This window comes from Osmia bicornis, chromosome 14 (genome assembly GCF_907164935.1).
Source record: "Osmia bicornis bicornis chromosome 14, iOsmBic2.1, whole genome shotgun sequence".
NCBI lineage: Eukaryota > Metazoa > Arthropoda > Insecta > Hymenoptera > Megachilidae > Osmia > Osmia bicornis.
The window spans coordinates 8,203,066-8,224,462 of record NC_060229.1 but is presented as its reverse complement, the minus strand read 5'-3'; the positions used below and the strand labels follow the sequence as shown (position 1 = coordinate 8,224,462).

The following is a 21,397-nucleotide window of genomic DNA, read 5'->3' as shown; positions in this document are numbered from 1 at the left end:
GAGGCCGTGGAAGTGTGTTACAATTACATAGAAAACACGGAAGAAAAAGTGGACGCAAATGCAGCAGGAGAAAGTCATCCCGAATATACGGAAAATGATAAAGAAGATAACCTAACCTCAAACACGAGCACGTGGTCAACACCTCAGTTAAATATGATTAAAAAATTCTTGGATGGCACTAGCCAAACTAAAATTCCTACACCCAGCCTCTTGAATGAAGAGGATAGGAAATTAGTCAAGAGAAAAAGTGATACTTTACCAAATTTGGAAATGGCAAAAACCAAAAGATCAGAGGGACGCACGTCCAAGGAATCAAACCTCAGCATTTTGGAAGCAGAAAACAAGCTATTAAAGCAAGAACTAAGCAAATTAAAAGAAAAAATTCAGCAGCTCACAAATAAAGATGATAATAATAAGGCATCAGTAACCAATGAGAAAATGGAAGTGGAAACCACAGCTGTGGCATCTAGCAGCCCTGCACAAAGCAAGCCCCAGCAGGAAGAACCATTCCAAACCGTAATGAGGAAGAAAAATCAGATCAACCGAGACAAAGAAAAGGGAACGCCAGCCCAGCATCATCCTCAAACATCTGCAACACCAGCAACGTCATATGCATCAACTCCAGCACCACCACACACAGCTAAACCCAAACTTCTAAATCAGGGCCAAGTCAGTATACCCAATAACAGAAATGTAGGCCCAGTACTAAAAGGTAAACCGCCACCTATAAATATCCTCTACCAAGACCCTAAAGATACAATAAAGTTAGTTTCAGAAAAAACAAAGAATAAATTCCACATAAAACGTATAAGTAATATAAAACATATACTCCAATTAGAATCAATAGAGAACTTTGATGAAGTAAAAGGGATTCTAACCTGCGCTAATACTTGTTACTATACATTTACTCCAAAAGCTATAAAGAACCATTCATATCTTTTAAAAGGTTTATGTATCACAGTCTTTCACAGAAAAAGATGATTTACAAGCAGTAAGTGATGAGAATCTCATCTTCACCAAAGTTGACAAATTCAAAACTACAAGATCCATTAGAGAAAATAAACCATTACCCATATATCTAGTACAGATAAGTCCTAATAGTAACCTAAATAATTTAAATAATATTAAACATGTCAATAGACATCTAATAAGATGGGAAAAACTAATAAAGAAAGGTGACCCACAATGCAAAAGGTGTCAAAGATATGGCCATACAGCAAGCAACTGTAACATGAATTACAGGTGTATAAAATGTAACGAACCCCATAGCCCTGGTGAATGTAAAATTAATCAGGACATGGAAGGACCTAACAAAAAGCTCTTTTGTGTCAACTGTAAATCAGAAGGGCATCCTGCTTCGTACAAGGGCTGTCCCAAATTTAAAGAGTACAAACTTAATATTAAGAACCAAAATAGTAAAGTAAATAAAACTGTAGAAAAAGTAATAGTTAACCCAGTGTTCACCAAGGTAGGTGTTTCATATGCAAAGGCTACAGGTATTAAAAAACAGGACATGCTTCCAAGCACAATGCCACTCAATACATTTGGTTTCTCAAATGCGCATGCAACGCATACACCATGGATCCAGGATCAGAAGTAAATAGTCATGTTAGAAGCAAGGACAACCAAAATTGAAAAATGAATAGAAAACATAGCAAGTACAATTGAAGCAATGAATACACAAATAAAACAGCTGGCAGACATGCTAAGAAACTATCAATACATTCAATAGCATATCTTCTCAACCATGCAAACTAAAACTGTTAACAGCAAATGTAAATTCAATAGTAAGTAATACAAAAAAAATAGCCCTTACATTACTGTTAGACAAACAAGCCAGACGTAGCTCTTCTAAATGAAACACATTTAAAAGAAAGACACACTCTATATTTTAAATAATATAATGTTATCAGGCGCGACAGACCAGGAGGCAAAGCAGGAGGAACAGCGATTCTAATAAAAAAGAACTTAAAATATGAAATAGTAGCTAACACTGCAGAAACAGAATTAATAGAAACTACAGCAATAAGTCTCAATATAGCAAACAACAATAAGTTAATATTGGTAGCCGTCTATGCTAGGAAGGGGCCCACACAAAAATTCAGATCAGATCTTGACAAATTGTTCGACAAACTAAATTTGATATCACAGTCAAATTATTATATTGTTGCAGGAGACTTCAATGCAAATCATATGAAGTGGGCAAACAGGATAAATGATGAGAGAGGTATAAACCTCCTGGACTGGTTAGAAAATAATGACTAACAAATACAGACTACAACTCCATCACTCAAAGACACCTTCATTCCCTAGAAACGCATCATACATTGACTTAGTTTTGTCAAACGCGAGGTTAGAAATTCTAAATGGCATCAACAATAAACTCCCCACGATACAGTTAGAAAGCGATCACACAGCAATCATAGCACAAGTGGAAATACAGAGCCAGAACATATTAACAACAAACGATGCAATAGGCACATTCTGCTATCCCAAGGCAAAATGGGATAAATTCCAATAAATTCTGCAATCATGCGACCTGAACATAGAAAAAGACACGAACCTCTCAATAGCACAGACAGAAGAACAAATACTTAATATCCAACAAAAAATAACAGAAGCCATGGATCAGGCAATACCTAAAAACAAACCCCAAAACGTAACTGATAAGTATACAACCAAGAAAATAAAACAGCTAATCCAGAACAAATTACAGCTCATTTCAGTAATTAGGAAACTCCATAGATCAAAGAATACAGGTCCTCACATCAACCATATAATAAGAGCAACAAATAACAAGATCCAAGCTATAAAGAAAAAGATACACGCTGAAGTAAATAAAAGAGTAAACAGCTATTGGCTCAACAGAATCGGTAAAATAAGCACAAAACAACCGGACAAAATGTTCAATGAGATAACCAAATAATACCAATGTGGTTTTTAGATAAATAAAATCTTGGTTTTTAGATAAATAAAATCTTCAGAAGAAAAGAAACCACTGAATTACCAGCTCTCAAAATACCAGCAAATAAAGAAAACCTAATTCGTCGGACCAATATAGATGTTAACACACTAACAAAAGACAACGGTAACAACATAATCATAAACGATACAAAAAACAAATTGAACTTCCTGGGTATCCAGTATGCTTCAGTAAGCGAGCAAAACACTACCTTGAACAACCCAAAGTTCAGGAAAATAATTGACCGAAAATACAATGAAATAATGACAAAAATCGCAGATGATATCCCGACCACAATCAGTAACTTTACACAAACGAATACGGCACTATCTCCGAACCAAATAGACTTATTACCAGACTATTTCACAAACACCTTCGAAATTCAACTAAAACTAAAAGAACTCAATAACAAAAAGTCTTCAGGAAACGACCAAATACCAAATGTTGTTTTAAAAAAGTTACCTCAGAATATAATAAACAGCTTAACGATCCTGTTCAACAACTTACTAAATCACGCACATTTCCCCACTTTCTGGAAAAAGGCAAAAGTGATACCAATTTATAAAAAAGGAAAAGACGCTTCAAATCCTAACAGTTATAGACCTATTAGTCTGTTGTCAAATATAAGCAAACTGTTCGAGGGAATTATAAATAGTAGAATTTTGGCAGTCTGCCGAGAAAAGAACATAATCCCAGAAAACCAATATGGCTTCAGGAGACACCACACAACAACACACGCAATAAATAAATTATCCAGCGACGTCAATTGAGCGCTGAATGCTGGCAAATGTGTGGGAGCATGTCTCATAGACTTAGAGAAGGCATTCGACACAGTATGGCTAAACGGCTTAATAACCAAATTACACAAAAAAGAATTCTCCCTCCCTTTAATCAAGCTAATCCATAGCATGATCTATGGTAGAAGCTTCGTTACTAGTCTTGGTAATATAGAGTCATCTCAAATATTTTATCTGGTAGACGGCCTTCAACAGGGTACCATAAACTCGCCCATTCTATTTAATATTTACACTAGCGATGTCATTCAGCTCTTCGGCTTAGATGCCACAAACTGTCAACTGTTAGCCTTTGCGGATGACCTAATAGCTTATACAACGGGTAATTCACCCAAGCAAGTCCAAAGTACGCTACAAAACTCTATTAATAAGATATTCTCATACTACAAAGCATGGAAGTTAAAAGTAAACGATGACAAGTGCGAAACGATCCTTTTTAGACCCACAATCAATAAAGCATCCTCGGCTATTAGATCACACTACAAGAACTTTTCTCTAAAAAGCGGAGGAGGAGACACCAATGCTACTACCTTAATGAACAAAAATATAGTTAAATATCTTGGTCTGCAGCTCGATAATAGATTACTGTTCAATAAACACATAGAAACACAATTAAAAAAAGCGAAAGCAGCATTCATTGGTAATGCAAGATTGTTTTTGTTGGATTATTAACAATGCGTCAGCTAGAAAGCAAAAATAAATTTAATTTAATTTAAGAAACACTGCGTGCTTCAATGGTTTGTTTATGGACCAGACGTCAACGGACCTATAGGCCTGGAACTGTTTATACCTGAGGGCCTGGGTAACAGACTGAATGCAGTCTTGGTCTTCGTAGAACCTTTAAGTGGGCAACCGATTTTTCTAGCTTTGTCCTTACGGGCTTTCTCGCCACTTCGTGTCAAAACGTCATAGTGAGAAGACGTCCTTCCGAGCCTTTAAATAAAGTATTTTGAGTTGAAATATATTGTGCATTTTATTATAACAATCCCCATAATCTAACAGTTTTATTCCAAAAGAGTAGACAAGAAGGTCAAACTAACATGCTACCAGCTTTTAATAAGGCCCATAATTACTTACGGATGCAAGATATGGTATAACATCGGAGCATCGATAATGCAAGAGATTCGGGTTTTCGAAAGGAGATGTCTAAGAGCTTGTATGAACCTATATAGGACCCCTAACTCCAATTACCAGAAATATTACAGTAACTCAGTTCTTTATAATACAGCAGGCATAATCAGAATAGACAATTTCATGGTTAAATTAATTCGGAATCACTTTGCTTCGGCATCAGAAATAACAAACAACAGCCTAATCTTCAAAATTGCTTATCCAGATTTAAATTATATTAGAAAAACATTAACCTCTGGTTACATACCACCTGAAGCGTTTATCTATCTAGCCAATCATGGCTACATCCAAAACAACCAAGCTGTTCCGATTTTATACCATGTATCGCGGCATAGAGCAAATAAAACAATCACCTATACTCCACAGTCTGCCGAAAGCATCCTAAAAGATAGCACAGCGATTTCCGTGAGCGATAAATTGGATTATAACCAAATAGGTAATATAAAAAAAATCTGGTGGCTAAAGAATAGTAATGTTTAGCAAACTTACATTTAAGTGCGGCACTACCCTGTATTTAATAATAAAAAAATAAATAAATATTTGTATGAGTGTGGGAGGAGTGAATGAGTCTTGTAAATGGGTATGAATGTGAGAGTATACGGATAGATAATCGGGAATTAAACCTAACATGCATATTTTAACTCCTTGTGCATTGTGCTTTATTGGAATGTAAGATGTATGACAAGCAAATTGTATGCGCAAAATTAGTATTATTGTCGTAGTGTTTGAGTGGGACATGTACATAGGTATGACTCCGAAGTGTGAATATACAAACTAATTTTAAGCGTATATAAATAAGTACAAAATAAGTAACAAAAGTCTGACACTGTGATCCCACAATAGCGTAAGTGATCCTGTGATAAAAGCACAAAGAAAAAGCAAATGTGCAAAAGTATTAAGTTTTTACAAGTATTATTTTCTGTTATTTACCGTTTATTTATTAGTTTTAGTTTTAATTAGTTTTAATCAGTCTTAAGTTTAATATAAGAAAGAAAATAAATGTTAGCGCCTTTTTTACGGCATTTTTGAGGTGCAATCAGAATCTCGCTAGTTCATATTGAATACCAAAGATAAATTACACTAACGAACGCTAGTCCTGTACTATACTTCGTAATGACAATACTCAAAGGTAAGACTGAATAAGAAAATTCTATATAAGTCTCGCGTCCAAATATTTTAGAGTTATATTAACTATTGGTTTATTTATAGTTATACTATTGTAAAGTTATTTTGTAAGCCATAAATAAACAATTTTTAAACTAAACTAAACTTAGGACTACTACCTGTTCTCATCCGGACTCGTCCGGCGCTCGTCCCGAATACCGGTACCCTCAAGAAGGATTGATACAAAATCAAGGAAAGAGACCATAGTGTTGTTCATATACACGTATTTGAGTTATATAAAACATTAAAAATAATACAGTGTTATTAAAAAGACAATAATTACTGTTAAGAGCAATAAATTAAAGATAAAGGACAAACATAACCTCAACACCCACGTGGTGTCATCAAATCACGACACTCCAAACAAAATACTAGAGTGTCATAACAGTATAGCTCTAGAGGATAATGATAATGGTACATTCAATTCTGTTATAGCTGTTACACGTAAACGTAAATGGTCAAGTATAGAAAAATGGCTGGAAGCAAAAAGGCTATTAGAACACCAGTGGAAACGTCCAATAGGTTTGCTGTATTGGAAGACATGGAAACAGAAGAAACAGGTAGTGGAAGTCAAAATACCGCTAGTGCATCAAGTAATAGAAATAACATAAAAAAGTTTCCCCCATTGATAATGCACGGTAATGTTCAGGATCATAAGAAATTCATATCATTAATTAAAGCTATTGTGAAAGAAAAGTTTCATATTAAATATAGTGAAAGCAGTGTCAGTGTTCATCTCCAGACACTGCTAGATTATGAAAATTTAAAAAGCATATGGAAGGAAAGGGGAATCAATTTCCATACCTATACAAGGAAGGACGAGAAGAAAAGGGTCTACGTGCTAAATGGTTTTCATAATGAAGTAACAACAGAAGACGTACAAGATGAGCTCAAAGAAGCAGGCATCAACATAATGAATGTAAACAGAATGAGAGGAACAGCAAGACCATTATATATGGTTACAGTCCCACCTTCAATAAATTTAAAAGCGCTACAAACCAAAATAAAATATCTATGCTATACTAAAGTGACATGGAGTAATTATATAACTAAGCAAAAAATAACGCAATGTCACAGATGCCAAGAGTGGGGACATTCTGCAACAAATTGTTATGCTGAACCAGCCTGCCTGAAATGCGCTGGTAAACATCACACCAAGGACTGCACAAAGCCCAGAACTGAACCAGCCAAATGTGTAAACTGCGGGGAAGGACATCCAGCAAATGCGACCACTTGTGTAGCGTATATTTATAGACTCTCTTGGGTAGAAAGCTCAAAAACAAATAAAGAAGGGAAATCAGATGCACAAAACAAACATAATAAAGCTAAAACTTTTGAAATGAATGCAATAAACATGGATCAATTTCCAGAACTCACATTAACAAGGCAGCACAAAGTTTCTACAACACAACATACAACGACTGCAGACACAAGTAATGCATGGTTTAATAAACCAACAAAAACAGTACAGGACCAGACAAGGCGGGAGACCAACGTTAAAGAAATCACACAGTTAGTACAGCTCACAACAGAAATAAAGAAGTTAAATGAATTCATAAACATACCAAAAATGCTGGAATCAGTTAAACAATTAAATGTACAATTGGCAACATGCAACAATAATATTGAAAAGTTTCTATATTTTGTACAATTTTGTCAAAAAATTGAATAACGATGGACAATCTAAAAACCTGTACCTGGAATGCTAATGGAATAAGAAACAAAATGGGGGAGTTAATAAACTTCCTATCAACACATAAGATTGATATAATGCTAATTAACGAAACAAAGTTAAAAGAATCTGATAAATTAAAAGTCAAAAACTATGTGGCAATAAAAAGATGCAGGCATAACTCGGCTGGAGGTGTGGCAATGCTTGGTAGACAAAGCATACCTCACAAGATTATTACCCCAAATTTGGGAACGTCAATAGAGTACATATATCGGAGTCACCCTCGAAAATAATATCACGATTATAGCAGTATACAATAATCCAAGGAATATATTTACAGAGAGACTGATAAGAACAGGAAACAAAGTGCTAATAGTTGGAGATCTAAATGCAAGACACAAGGCATGGAGGTGTCATATTAATAATAAAACTGGACGAGTATTATATAAATACCTACAAGATAACAACTGTTCTATATTATACACAGATGAACCAACACACTATCCACCTAATAATATGACACCCACAACAATAGATATTGTAATAAACAAAAATGTACTCTCAGTTTCGCAACTTGGAGCTCTAAATGAGTTAAACTCTGATCATAGACCAATTACTTTCACAATAGGGAACGCACTAAGAAAACTACCACCAAAAACAGTTTACACATACAAACATGCTGACTGGTCAGAGTTTAGAAATGTACTGGATCAAAACATAATAATCAATAACAAAATAGATACAAATGATGAACTGGAAAAAGCTGTACACAATCTTACAGATAAAATACAGATTGCCATGAAGAAGACCATCAAAAGGAAGAAGATAAATCTAATCAAAGACGAACTACCATCAGCAATAATAGAATTAATCAAAAGAAGAAACAAGATCCGGAAAATATGGCAAAGATTAAGACTACCACATTTAAAAACGCAACTCAACAACATCACACGATTAGTCAGAGAAAGAATAATCAAACATAGAGATCAAATATGGGAAAATAAGCTAAAAACATTAAACCCTAAGGATAACTCACTTTGGAAAATGACAAAAGCATTAAAAAAGACATATAGTCCCATCCCTGTACTACAGGATAACAATACAACAGCAATAACTGATAAGGAAAAAGCTAATCTACTGGCAGCCCAATTTAAAAAAGCCCACTCTATAGATCTGATACAAAACACGTACGAACAGGAACAAATAATGGAAGATGTAACAGACTTCCTTTGGGAAAATGAAGAAAGAACCGAAGAATGGAAAAGCCTCATCACATCGCCAAGGGAAGTACGAGAAGTCATAAAGAAATTGCCGTCAATGAAAGCACCTGGTCCTGATTAGATACAAAACATAGTATTAAAAAATCTCAGCAAAAAAGTAGTCGTTCAACTAATGTATATAATTAATGCTATATTTAAACTTAGTTATTTTCCGCAGCAATGGAAATTAGCGCTTGTGATACCAATTCTAAAACCAGGGAAACCAGAATCTAAACCAGTAAGTTATAGACCCATAAGTTTACTACCCACAATGGCTAGTCACGGAAAAAATAATTCTACAAAGGCTACGAAACCATGAAAAGAAGCATAGTATAATAATAAAACAGCAGTTTGGATTTAGACAAGAACATAATACGGTACAACAACTACTTAGAATAACAAATGACATCATCAAAGGATTTAATTATAATAAAGTAACAACTTTTCTTGGACATTGAAAAAGCCTTTGATAAAGTATGGATTGATGGATTAATATATAAACTGATACAATACAAGTTTCCGCCCGTTTTGATAAAGTTAATTCATTCTTACATGACGAATAGAAAATTTAAAGTAACAATAAATGGCATCAAAACAACTGAAACTTTAATTACAGCAGGAGTCCCACAAGGATCGATATTAGGGCCAATACTTGTTATCATCTTTATTAATGATATACCAACATTTTTAAAAACCAAATTAGCTTTATTCGCAGATGATACAGCAATATATGCACAGTCGTTTCATGCAACAATAGCTGCCAAACAAATTCAGATCCACGTCTCACAATTAGAACAGTATTACAAAAAATGGAAAATATCCTTAAATGCAGAAAAAACCGAAGCCATAGTATTCTCCAAAAAACGAAGCGGTGATAAAATTTTTACTCCAATAAAAATAAACAACACGACAGTACAAATAAAGTCAAGTGTAAAATATCTAGGAGTAGTATTAGATCCTAAATTAATGTATAGAGAACATATTAAAAGCATAATGATGAAAGGGTACGCAGTTACAAAAAACTTGTACTCACTAATGGTAAAAAACTCTAAATTAAGTTGTAGGAATAAAAAACTAATATATAAAATTATCATCAAACCAATAATAATGTATGCTGCACCTATATGGAGAACCACTGCAAAATCACACATTTTAACACTGCAACGCTTTCAAAACAAATGTCTTAGATTAATATTAAATAAAGATAGGTACACTAGAATTAAAGACTTACATAGGGGTGCAGAAATAGATTACTTAGGAGACTATATAAAAGACATAGCTCAAAGATTCGTCGATACGCAATTAAAGAATAATCCATTATTAGACAATATAATACACGATTACCTTAGTGCAATGAAGGACCAAAGAATTAAGCACAAATATCCCTTCGGTGATTTAGAATTAGAATAACAGAATACATAGTTTTAGAAAATGTCGAGGCTAATTAGGAATTAAACAAACAGGGTCAGCTCACGCGCTGAACATGCAATAAGTAGGTTTTTGTTCCTGTTTTTCCTACATAAAATGACAATAAGTAGATACAAATCGCATATGAAATTAAGTAAACCGCAGTATGAATAAGTCCCACGAAATATATTACGCTAGTTATAATATACATAAGACATGTAAATCGGTAAAATAAGTAGGTTAATCTTTAGGGATAGGAACTACGAAAGACTGGATACGATAAAGTACAAAGTATAGCGTAACATCTATATTTTTGTAAAATTTATTGTTATGTAAATAAATGTTTTTGAATTGAATTGTTCTCGTCCGATCACCGAAGTCAAGCTAAGTTCGGCGCGGATAGTACTTGAATGGGTGACCACTTGGGAACTCCGCGTGCTGTTAGTTCTTTTTTTTTCTTGAATTAAAACAAAAATTGGTAGCCGTAGTCGATAAAACTCTCTTCCATTTAATTTTAAATATTTTAATTATACAAATCTTCGAATACAGTTGGATTACCGTGTATACGATAGTTTGCTCTCCGTATGTGCGGTTCGAAACTTCGAAGTTTCACCAGTGCAGTGACTACAGATCCAACAAGACTAGATATCCCTTTGTTTTCAAGGGGTTTTAAATTTGTGCCTTGATAACGAACACCATCTGTTCTACTTTAGTATAAAAATGTGAAATACATTGCACTGCAACAGTCTAACGCACGTTGATGGTAATAGTAGATTGCTTCGATACCAAATACACCTCATTACTCGTTGTGTAGTCAGTGTCCCGAGCTCAGCCTTGTCGTATTACAACAAATCCGGCTCCACTGTAGATTTAGAATGTTGCTACTAATGTAACATAACAATTTCCTTATTTTTCACCTAAATTCAGGAGGGTAGTATTTTTAATTTTATAAGAATCATCTGGTAAGAAACGATGGTATGTTCGGTAGCCGGGGTAAGAGATGGTGATTCAACAACATGTTTGTTGCGTAATTCGCGCAAAACGAAAGAACAATTGCAAAATATTAACGTTTTACGAAATATTGATTTCCTATCTTCCGCTCAGAGGATCGAATTTCATTTTCCGTCATACTTGAACAACATTATGACATCTTTGAATGTCACTGTAGAGAAATTGTTAAACAAATTATTCTTCAAATCCATTTTTAAACCAATCTAATTTTTATTTAAAATGTTTAAATAAACTATACATGTTTAAATCATCCCTTTTTTTGTCCACGAAAGACATCCGCGTAAATGGTCTATTAATACAAAAAAGTACTGTAGGAAAAACTTTAAAAAATTTATTTATTTGCCTTTCCGTCATGTAGGTTAAATTAACCATCTAGTATACAAGAGATAGCTCAACACTAAGTAACAAATATACATTCATTGTATATTGTTTTTTACATCCATAATGTGTAATGACTTACGAAAAATATTTTCAATTTAATGTATGTATGTCAAATAAGTTACATTAACCTTGTACTTTTGTGAACTTCAAGTATATCCCTTCTTTTGGTGTTAATAAAAATGCAGCTAGATCAAATTCGTAAGGAATCCTTGTATTTTCGCAAACGTCCACTTTGTAATTCCGTAGAATTGTGATAAGGCCTATTTTCGTTTGATAATTTGCGAAACGTGCACCTGTAAATAACATGTTATTTTTATCTCAGATTGAATCCAAGATTTTCACTCTTTTAGATACGGTGTAGCTAATAAATAAGTAATTAAGGTGAGAGGCGAAAGAACTCACATTAAACCCATATGCACACATCGACACCATGCTGCACACCCTCAACCCCCCCCCCCCCAACCGCTTCCTCACACAAAAAGAAATGTGAAGTACAATCATGCAACCTTCATTTGGTTCACCCGTAATAATCCTAACGCTGGCGAGACTATATCTTCGATATCTCATAACTTAGACCACTTTCATAAGAAAAAGGTCGTAATAGGGGTTTCAAAAAGTCTCGCAGTCGCCTTTAACACTGTATGACCAAAAATGGAGTGTTTCATTTAAACAAACCATGCTGACCTTGACGTGATCTTGCCTCCTTCTCTCAAGATCATACGGATAAAACCTTCTGATAGAATTTTTAAAACTAAAACTTTTGTCTGATCCATTTAAAAAAAAATGATTCGTGACTAAAATATTTCAACGTGCCAGGAATTTTGACGGATCCTATATAATTAATTATTTGAATAGATAAAAAATTTCAATTCATTTTTTATTTAAAGTGGATGACTGTCGAAAAAAAGTTTTTCGATTCTTTTTCAACTTACCAATGCATTTTCTTGATCCATCACCGAATGGTAAATAGTGCATAGGATGTCGAGCTGCAACAGCATCTTCATTGAACCTTTCCGGATCGAAAGAATCAGGATTTGGATAAATATCAGAATTTCGTTGGAAGCCAAACACTGGGATCCAGATTGTTGTACCCTTTGGTATTGAAACCTTAGTGCCATCAAAAGTGTAGTTTGATATTGCACTTCGAATTAATAATGATTCAGGTGGGTACATTCTTAACGTTTCTACACGGATAAATTATATCATTTTTATATTTGATAAAGTTTATTTAAGCATTAATATCAGGGATGCTCAGCGAGTAGTAATCCGAGCACGGGCGCCCGCATAAGTATTTGTTACGGGCTGGAGGTACTTCCGGTCGTGACCAGATGGCAGGCGCGATCATTCTAGTGTAGGGGCCTTCACGGGTGAGGATAAATTAGGCCTCTACCATATCATCAACCGTTACACTGAATGGATAAATTAAATACTCTTTGTCTATAATACACATGAAACAAGTCCTTTTATTTTCTCTAATCAGTCATGCACCGAACTGATGCTAATACTAAACTCTTATAACTAATTAACTGAGTTTATAAATTTGAAGTAATATAAAATTATAAAAATATAAAAATATGGAAGTATTTTCTATACAAGTGACTCCAACCAACCGCTTCGAGATTTCCGGACAGAATGACCCACCCCAACGCTTGACGTGGGGGAGGAAAAACATTTTCCCGCTTTTCCTACCTATAGAGTGCGCTCGTGTAGTCGGAAATGAACTCTCCGAAGAGACGGCTCACCGGACGTAGGTGCCGCCACACTAACGCCTAGAATCTAGGGCAAGGGGATGCCAGTGACTACAGCTTCAACTTGGATGTGTACTCACTGGGAATTCCCGGCTCGATTGATTTGCAGCAGTGTTCTACGAACACAAGATGTCTCGCGGGACGGCACCGCGGTAAGAGGGATAGTACGCACACGCCGACTGACCCCTTAGTTTTATACGAGTCTAAATAGTATATGTGACCGCTTCGACAAATAGCAAAATTGCGCGAGTTATATTTCCTGCAGTTGAATTAGAGAAGGGTGGGTTCTACATACGATAATTCAACCAAGTGCCATCTCGTCACGAGTCCACAGAACGGTTTGGTCTTAAGCCTCGTACTCACCTGAGCATTCGTGCGCCGAAAACGTTCGTTCGGGCAAAATGCTCAAGTGATTACGGCCCGTTAATGTGTTCGCGAAGGCCCAGAGCACGAACGAACGTTTTTCGACGGCTGTAGCCTCGTACTCACTAGAGCAGGCCTGTCCAAGTAGGGGAATTCACTCCTGGAACACATGTTTCGGTTCCCCTTCCAACGCTGCTCCTTCAAGTAAGATGGGACCGAGGAGACAATACCGCCGCTAGGAAAGACGGAGAGACGGTAGTCGGAACCGTCCCATCTTACTTGAAGGAGCAGCGTTGGAAGGGGAACCGAAACATGTGTTCCAGGAGTGAATTCCCCTACTTGGACAGGCCTGCTAAGGGCATTCGTGCGCCGAAAACGACCGGTTAATGTTATCCCGAAGGCCCTGGGCACGAATGAACGCTTTCCGACGGCTGTCGGTCCATCAAAGGATGTTCGTGCGAACAATTTTACTGTGCCGGTTACAAATTACCAAGTACTGTTAGTTGACCGTTGTCTTTACCCTTCGGTAAAACTCAGTTTATGATATGGCCTGATGAACCGTCATAAACTGATTTTCGAAATCCGGAACAATTTTTTATATTAATTGTTTGGATACTTTAAACAGATACTGAAGACTCGTACCTATATGAATCTCCCGTTGCTAAAAAACGTTATCGCTAAGCGTTCTTTCACCGTCACAGCTTTTCTAAATCTGATGTCGTTTTTTTGTATTTTGGGGCCGATAGCATTTATTAAATATTCAAAATCTTCCGACGACATCCGCACAAAATTTTTAAAATGTCCACTAGCTTCTATCTGTAAATCTCTAACTAGTTTTTCACCACTAGAGGTTGCTCTATTTTTATACATCTGACTAATCCACCATCATTTACCTTGGTTTTTTCTTCTTCTTTTTCTTTTAATTAATGTGTTCATAATAATATACGCTGCACTGGCGATCGTGACATCTGTTCCTGTCGACATTCTGACTTCGACTGGTTCACGGTAGAAAGAATCTTTCTACATAGAACCCAGATACAAAGGTTTACGGTACCCCAGGTGGAAAGGTTTGCGCGAACAGCCGGAGAAATTTCACGTTCGTTCGCCGAGAGCATTCGTTTGGGCAAAATACACAAGTCAGTACGAGGCTTAATGCTCTGGTTTACGACACCCCAGGTAGAAGAGTTTGCCCGAACAGTCGGAGCACGATTTTGTACACACGAATGCGATGCTCGAGAGAACGAAGAAATTTCACCCGAACGAACGTTCATGCGCCGAAAGCGTTCGTTCGGGCAAAAATGCTCAAGTGAGTACGAGGCTATTGGCGAGAATCATTTGGGAGTGGAGAGGCTGCTTCAGCGTTACATAAGTACTGTTGTGAGATGGAAAGTACATTAGCGGGATGGCACTGTTGCAAAGAGAGTACTTCGCACGCTCCGCCCTGTCCCCACGTTTGATACTAGCGTTCAAAGTTCGCCGCAACGCTTACTTCCTACCATCTCGCTTTGTCGCGAAGTCTCATTTTTCTTCTTTGTCAGGCGACGTGACTAGTGTGTGATCGCATCGGCCAATAGCGCGCGATAATCTAGAATGCATGTGCGTGAGGCGTGATGTACCGACTCCAACCAATCGTACCGGCATTCCTTTCTCTAATATACTTTCCATCTCTCGACAGTACACTACTAATCGCCACTATCGATCGGCGAGTGGAGCCAACGATGCCCGCAATAAAGCCGATGGCATTCAAGCGCCCATGTATTTAACTTGTTTGAGCGTCCCTGATTTATACCATAACTGAATATACGTAGTTCAAAAACTGTTACAAACTGCTATTTTTTATATTTTGTAAAACTTTCATACCTACCTTTGAATACTTTATCTAAATATTCCATTTCTTTTACAGTCTCGTATTTCAACTCTCCTTTGTCTTTAGAGCAGTACTCCATTATTTCTTGTCGTAATTTATTTTGTATCTGTTGATTTACAGCTAATTCATAAAGAGCATTGCTAATCGTCGTCGATGAGGTTTCGAAACCTGTGAGGAACAACAGGAATGCTTGTGCAGTCAGTAAAAAGTCCGTCAATTCTACAGAACGTTATTAATATTAGATGTATCCATGACATACCGTTTGGGTCTCGATTTACTCAGACTCCACTGTTCAAAAGTTAAGATCAGGCATGGCTAACTTCTTTTTCGCCAGAAACATACGATCTACACTTTTAGTCAGTTAACTGACAAATTGGTCCCTTTGTCGATAGTCAATACTAGCTCCTAAAATTCTGCTACCGAATAACTATTTCATGTATCTTTTGTGGTAATCCGGATATGCGTAACAATGCCAAATTGATTTAGCCAATTTTTTTGTAAAACGTATCCATCTTACATATATTTTGAATATATTACGTATGTACCTATGTGTTTAAAATATATTTTAAACATATGTATAAACATAAATAAATAACCGAAGAGAAGAGAATAATTGAGATTGAGTGATAAGGAGCGCCACGATCCTCATATCACTTCTTCCGCTACTTCTGAGCGACTGTCATTATGCGCATGCGCAGCGCAGACACCCGGAAATCGGGGATTACTGAGGTGATTCTGAACAACTTTTTCTTTTCCCAAAATATTGGTTCAAGCTTCGTTTTTTAATTATTAACGAAAAACCCTGGCCAATGAGAGCGCGCGTAGAGCGAGCGCTCACCATGAGAACGTTGGCTTTCAGCCGCGCTCGATCGAGGTCCTGAACAAATGCATTAGCATAGTGTGGGTATCGAGAGAACTGTGCGACATATGTTACTTCGTCTTAAATTAAGAACAAATATGGAATTAATCGCCCACTTTCCTCGGTATCCACGCTGTGCCAATGTGTTTGTTTAGGACCACGACCGAGCGTGGCTGAGAGGCAACGCTCGCGTGGTCGATCGCGCGTTCTATGCCTGCTCTAATTGGCCAGTGTTTTTCGTTAATAATTCAAAAGTAAAGCTTCGACCAACATTTTGGTAAAGGAAAATGTTGTTCAGAATCACCCCACCAATCGCCCATTTCATGGTGTTACAAGAGTTATGAGACACACGGGATAGGAGGTATGGTAACAGGACATGGAGTAGTTAATAATGGGAAAATTGGCAGACTATAAGTTAGAGTTGCGTGATCGTAGCGGGGAAAAAAATGTCCAGGCCTGGCTCAGCGGGGATATGGTTCACGAGTCGCCAGTTACCCATACCTGGTTGATATTAATTAATCAACGAAATTGAATTTCATATAATTAATAATCAAAATTTTTATATTATTTCATACTTACCGATAGTGTTCAGTTCCTCTGGATGCGCCTTAAGATCCATAAGCATGTTGATGAAATCTGGTCTAACGATATCATTCTCTTGTCTGTATTTTATGATGTCCGTAACAGCTTTGGTGAAGAATGAAGATAATCTTCTTTCGGGTACTATATAACCAAGAAAATCGTACAGCTTAGGGAAGAATTCTTTCATTTTGTTTCGAGAGACGTTTTCGAAAGACTATGTATCGAAGAAGTCTCTACCCATTTGACGGAATTCGCTTCTCTCGTCTGCTAGTGCATTCATTTCAATTCCAAAAACACAACTACCAATCACGTCAGTCGTGAATCTTGCTGTTAATTCTCGACATTCTAGTGGCTCTCCTTTTTCAACCTCTTTCGCCAAATATTTTTCCAAATGTTGCGAACATTCGATTATGAGATAGAACATTTCCTTCAATTTCCCAGATGTAAATACGGGGGAGAGCCTTTTTCTCAATGCTCGCCATCTTTCTGCTTCTAAGTTGAAGAGATGTGGTGAGAGTGGCTCTGTCTGTAAATATTCAATGAAAAAAATTCCATTATGTTAAATTTATACTGGTACACTTAATACTTCTACAGCTCTTAATGACAAAGTATTTGAAACAAAGAATAAACTTAATTTTAGAAATTAATTTCTTGAATTTATTAGACTGGATAATTTGAAATAATTATGTGTTTTTGTGTGTTGAAACGCTATTTAAAATATTCATTTGCAGTTGCAAATTTGTGTTTTGTATTTTTTTGTATGAAAGGGGTAAATGTAAATTTAGGAGTACAATAAACTCTTGTTATATTGTCACCGACGGTGCTGTAGGAGTGGCAAATTCATCCACCCTCAAGCTCTCATTTGAAGGGGGAACTGCAGATAAAAATGTATCGTTTTCATAGACTATGATGGTGGAAGGATAGCACTAGTATGCGCTATAATCCATATCAAATTGTTCACGTGGAAATATAACGAGGGTATATACAGGGTCCTGCGACTCATGGTCAACCGATTATGAGGTGATTCTACATGTAAAAAAAAAATATACACATCGAATTGAGTATCCTCCTCCTTTTTGAAGTCGGATAAAAATGAGTGGAAAAGAGGGAATAACATTTTTTCCTCCGTGCTTTCGTTTTCGAGAAAATCGGAGTCGAAAATTTACTCGGTACATGTGCACTAGGTACATGTCGACTTCGTGCATTTCGCTGAACACTTTTGTTTTGGATCTCATACATATGTATACAGAAACATACATAGTAATGACCTCGGTTGACAGTTCGCCATTTGTGCTGTCTTATCATCGGTATGATTATTCAGTATTTAACAGTTTCTAAATATGGTAGCTTATTTGAATAGTGAGTATCCAGATATGATTCTCGAACTCGGAGCATGCTAGGATAAATTGAGTGCCGCTCCGCTTTTGTATCAAGAGCGCAATTCGAATCGTCGTCGCCCCGATAGACGACTGATTCAAAGGGTAGAACAATCTCTCCATGACCGTAGCAGGTTTTCTGGCTCCAGAATTTGATGTCCAAGTCGGGCAATTCAGGACTCGTAGAAGATTATGTTTTATAAGCTGTTCGTAATGAACCTCGTTAGAAGACTTTCTATCGAGTTTCTATCGTCGGCCCAACGTAGCACAAGTTATCACAAAATATCTAACAAAAAAAGTTCGTTTCGGCAAAAATGCGGAGCAATTCTACGTGCAAAAATACATGGTTTTGTATAAAAACAAAAATTATAAGATCAAGACCTTTACACGAGATAATTTGTAGTTAATAGATAATTGTCCGTTAAAATTACGTAAAGGTATTGAACTTAGCTTATGCATGTATACAGAAATATAGTAGAAAAGTAAAAGTAAAATCAATTATGCAGGTAGCTCTAATAATTTGATCACTTGCTGTACTTTAGTATTATAATAATGAATCAATCATTAGAAATTACAATTTATACATACCTTCTCATGAGCAACAGCTCCTCGATCTGCAAAGTTTGAAAAATCTCTAATGAGAACGTGTTTGATAAGCTCTGGATCATTCAATATAAGACTTGGTTCCTTCATTAAATAAAACCCGATCATTGGTTCATTTTTATATTGATCGTACGTGGTTTTTATATAATGACGTATTGACATCTTAGCAAACATTAAATTCTTAGTGTTTCCAAAGAATGGTATCGGCGTTGGCCCAACTACGCCACGTTTCTTCCAAAAATCAAAGTTTGATACAGCATAATAGTAGCATGCGATAAGTATCACTGTGATAGAGAGTAGAATTTCAAAGTAGCTCGCCATTTTGATTCCGTCCACTTAATTTTGCAGTTTCTGTGGATTTATAACATGAGTTGAATTCATGATTACCTTTCATCATGATGATTTATTGACTTTTTTTACGAGAATGATTTAATAATTTTTCATAATAATGATTTGATGATTTGTTAATTCTAGTTAACGATGATTTAATGATTTTTTCATGACAATGATTTGACGATTTTTCACGATACTAATTGTACGAATTTTCATCATTCTATGATGATGATCTAAATATTTCAAAACTTGTAATACGCAGTCTTGTACATTTTTAATCCATTTCCTATTGCAAAAAGAAATCCTATTGTTTTAAATAGTTTAAATTATTAAACTATTAAAATCTGTATCTTTTTTATGTTTGTCCTCCATTATTATTTCTTTCTGGATTTTTCTGTACGATTAAATGTTATCTAATTTTATTTGCAATACATTTCAGTGGCATTGAAAAGTGTGTCTACTTCACCGATTTTTATCATTTTTAGGTATGTTATAGGGATTAACATTTTGAACAACTTTTTTACAAATAATTCCCGCTCGATCTTATTTAATTTACGAGATATTCACTAAAAACTATCAGTACTATTACATTAAATGTTGCCTATACGTGTGTATTCCTGGCAGGGTATGCATTACTATGCGTTCTTCATTTATCTAATGTTTCTACAAACAACACTCTAAAAGCCGACAACCAGTTTATATAGCAGTTGAATTTTGAATCAAGTACAATTAATTTCAATGATTTTGCAGCATGCAAATTTTTATACTGGATCAGGACATGATTATAATATAAAGCGTTCAGGGACTATTAAATCTTAGAGGGCCCCATTGGTTGATATACTTGGTTCAAAAATTTAAATTTATTTTAAGTAAAATTAAATAACACTGAATCGTAAAGAAAAATAGCAGCGGTAAAACAAATTTATTACTGTAGCCATTGTTAATTGAAATACACGGAAATCTGTTGAAAGACAGGATTTATTTGGATTAGGAGAGGTTACAAGGTGTAGGATACATTTTCTTTATTTTATTTGTACAAAAAAAACATTCAGACATGTTTATACTCTTCCCGTTCGATAGGCGTGCAGGTATTATCGCCGAACTGTCCATATCGAACGGGCGTTTTAGGAAAAAACCAATTCTACTAGGGCGTCCAGGAGGTGCTCTGTACTCTCTCGACCGACAGGCGTCCGGGTATTATCGCCGTACTCTCCGTGTCGGTCGAGCGTCCAGGAACAGGGCTCCCGTACTCTCCCTTCTTCCGGTAGGCGTCCAGGTATTGTCGCCGAACTCTCCTACCGGGATCTTTCTCTCTTTCTCTCTTCTCCGGCAGGCGTCCAGGTATTGTCGCCGTACTCTCCTGCCGGAGTCCCTAACCTGCTGACCAAGAGCGGCCGATGGTCTTACCTCGTCCTTTCTCTCTGATTAACAGCAGGCGAAATAGACGGAGGCAGTCGCGAGCCCTTAATTTATATCCGCTCGTTGCTATCCGCGGTCGCCGAAATCAACGATCTCGTCGTCAGGAATGAATTTGGCGTTTTCCGCGCTCGCGTTCCGCGTCTCCGCTCGCGCCTCGCGGCTTTGCTCACGCCTCGCGTCCCTGCCCCCCGCGATGCTCTATCATCGACTTTCCGAAATTGTCTGGACGTTTCCAGACTGCGTCGCTTTCGCGAAGCTTCTTTTTTTTTTTTTTTTTTACTGGTGTTACATTCTCCCCCTCTGGACACGAAATCGTCCCGATGAGTAGTCCAGGATTCTACTCGGCGAAGTCCTCTCTGGAGCTGGGGCCGGCTTCTTCTTCCCTCCTTCTTTTCCGGGGACGCCCACGTCTTCGGATGGGCACCACTGGTGTTGGTATCAGCCCTCGCTCTCCAGTGTAGGGGCT

General features: G+C 36.6%; 1 protein-coding gene across 1 annotated transcript; it reads right to left on the bottom strand.

Annotated features, from left to right (window-relative positions):
* Positions 1-11,866: 11,866 nt before the first annotated feature.
* On the bottom strand, positions 11,867-19,596 carry LOC114881459 (cytochrome P450 6a2-like). Its single transcript, XM_046288592.1, is given in 5 exon segments — positions 11,867-12,074; positions 12,714-12,965; positions 15,757-15,978; positions 17,198-17,726; positions 19,165-19,596. Coding segments are annotated over 5 exon segments (1,509 nt in total). The 5' UTR covers positions 19,501-19,596; the 3' UTR covers positions 11,867-11,904.
* Between the last annotated feature and the right edge of the window lie 1,801 nt (positions 19,597-21,397).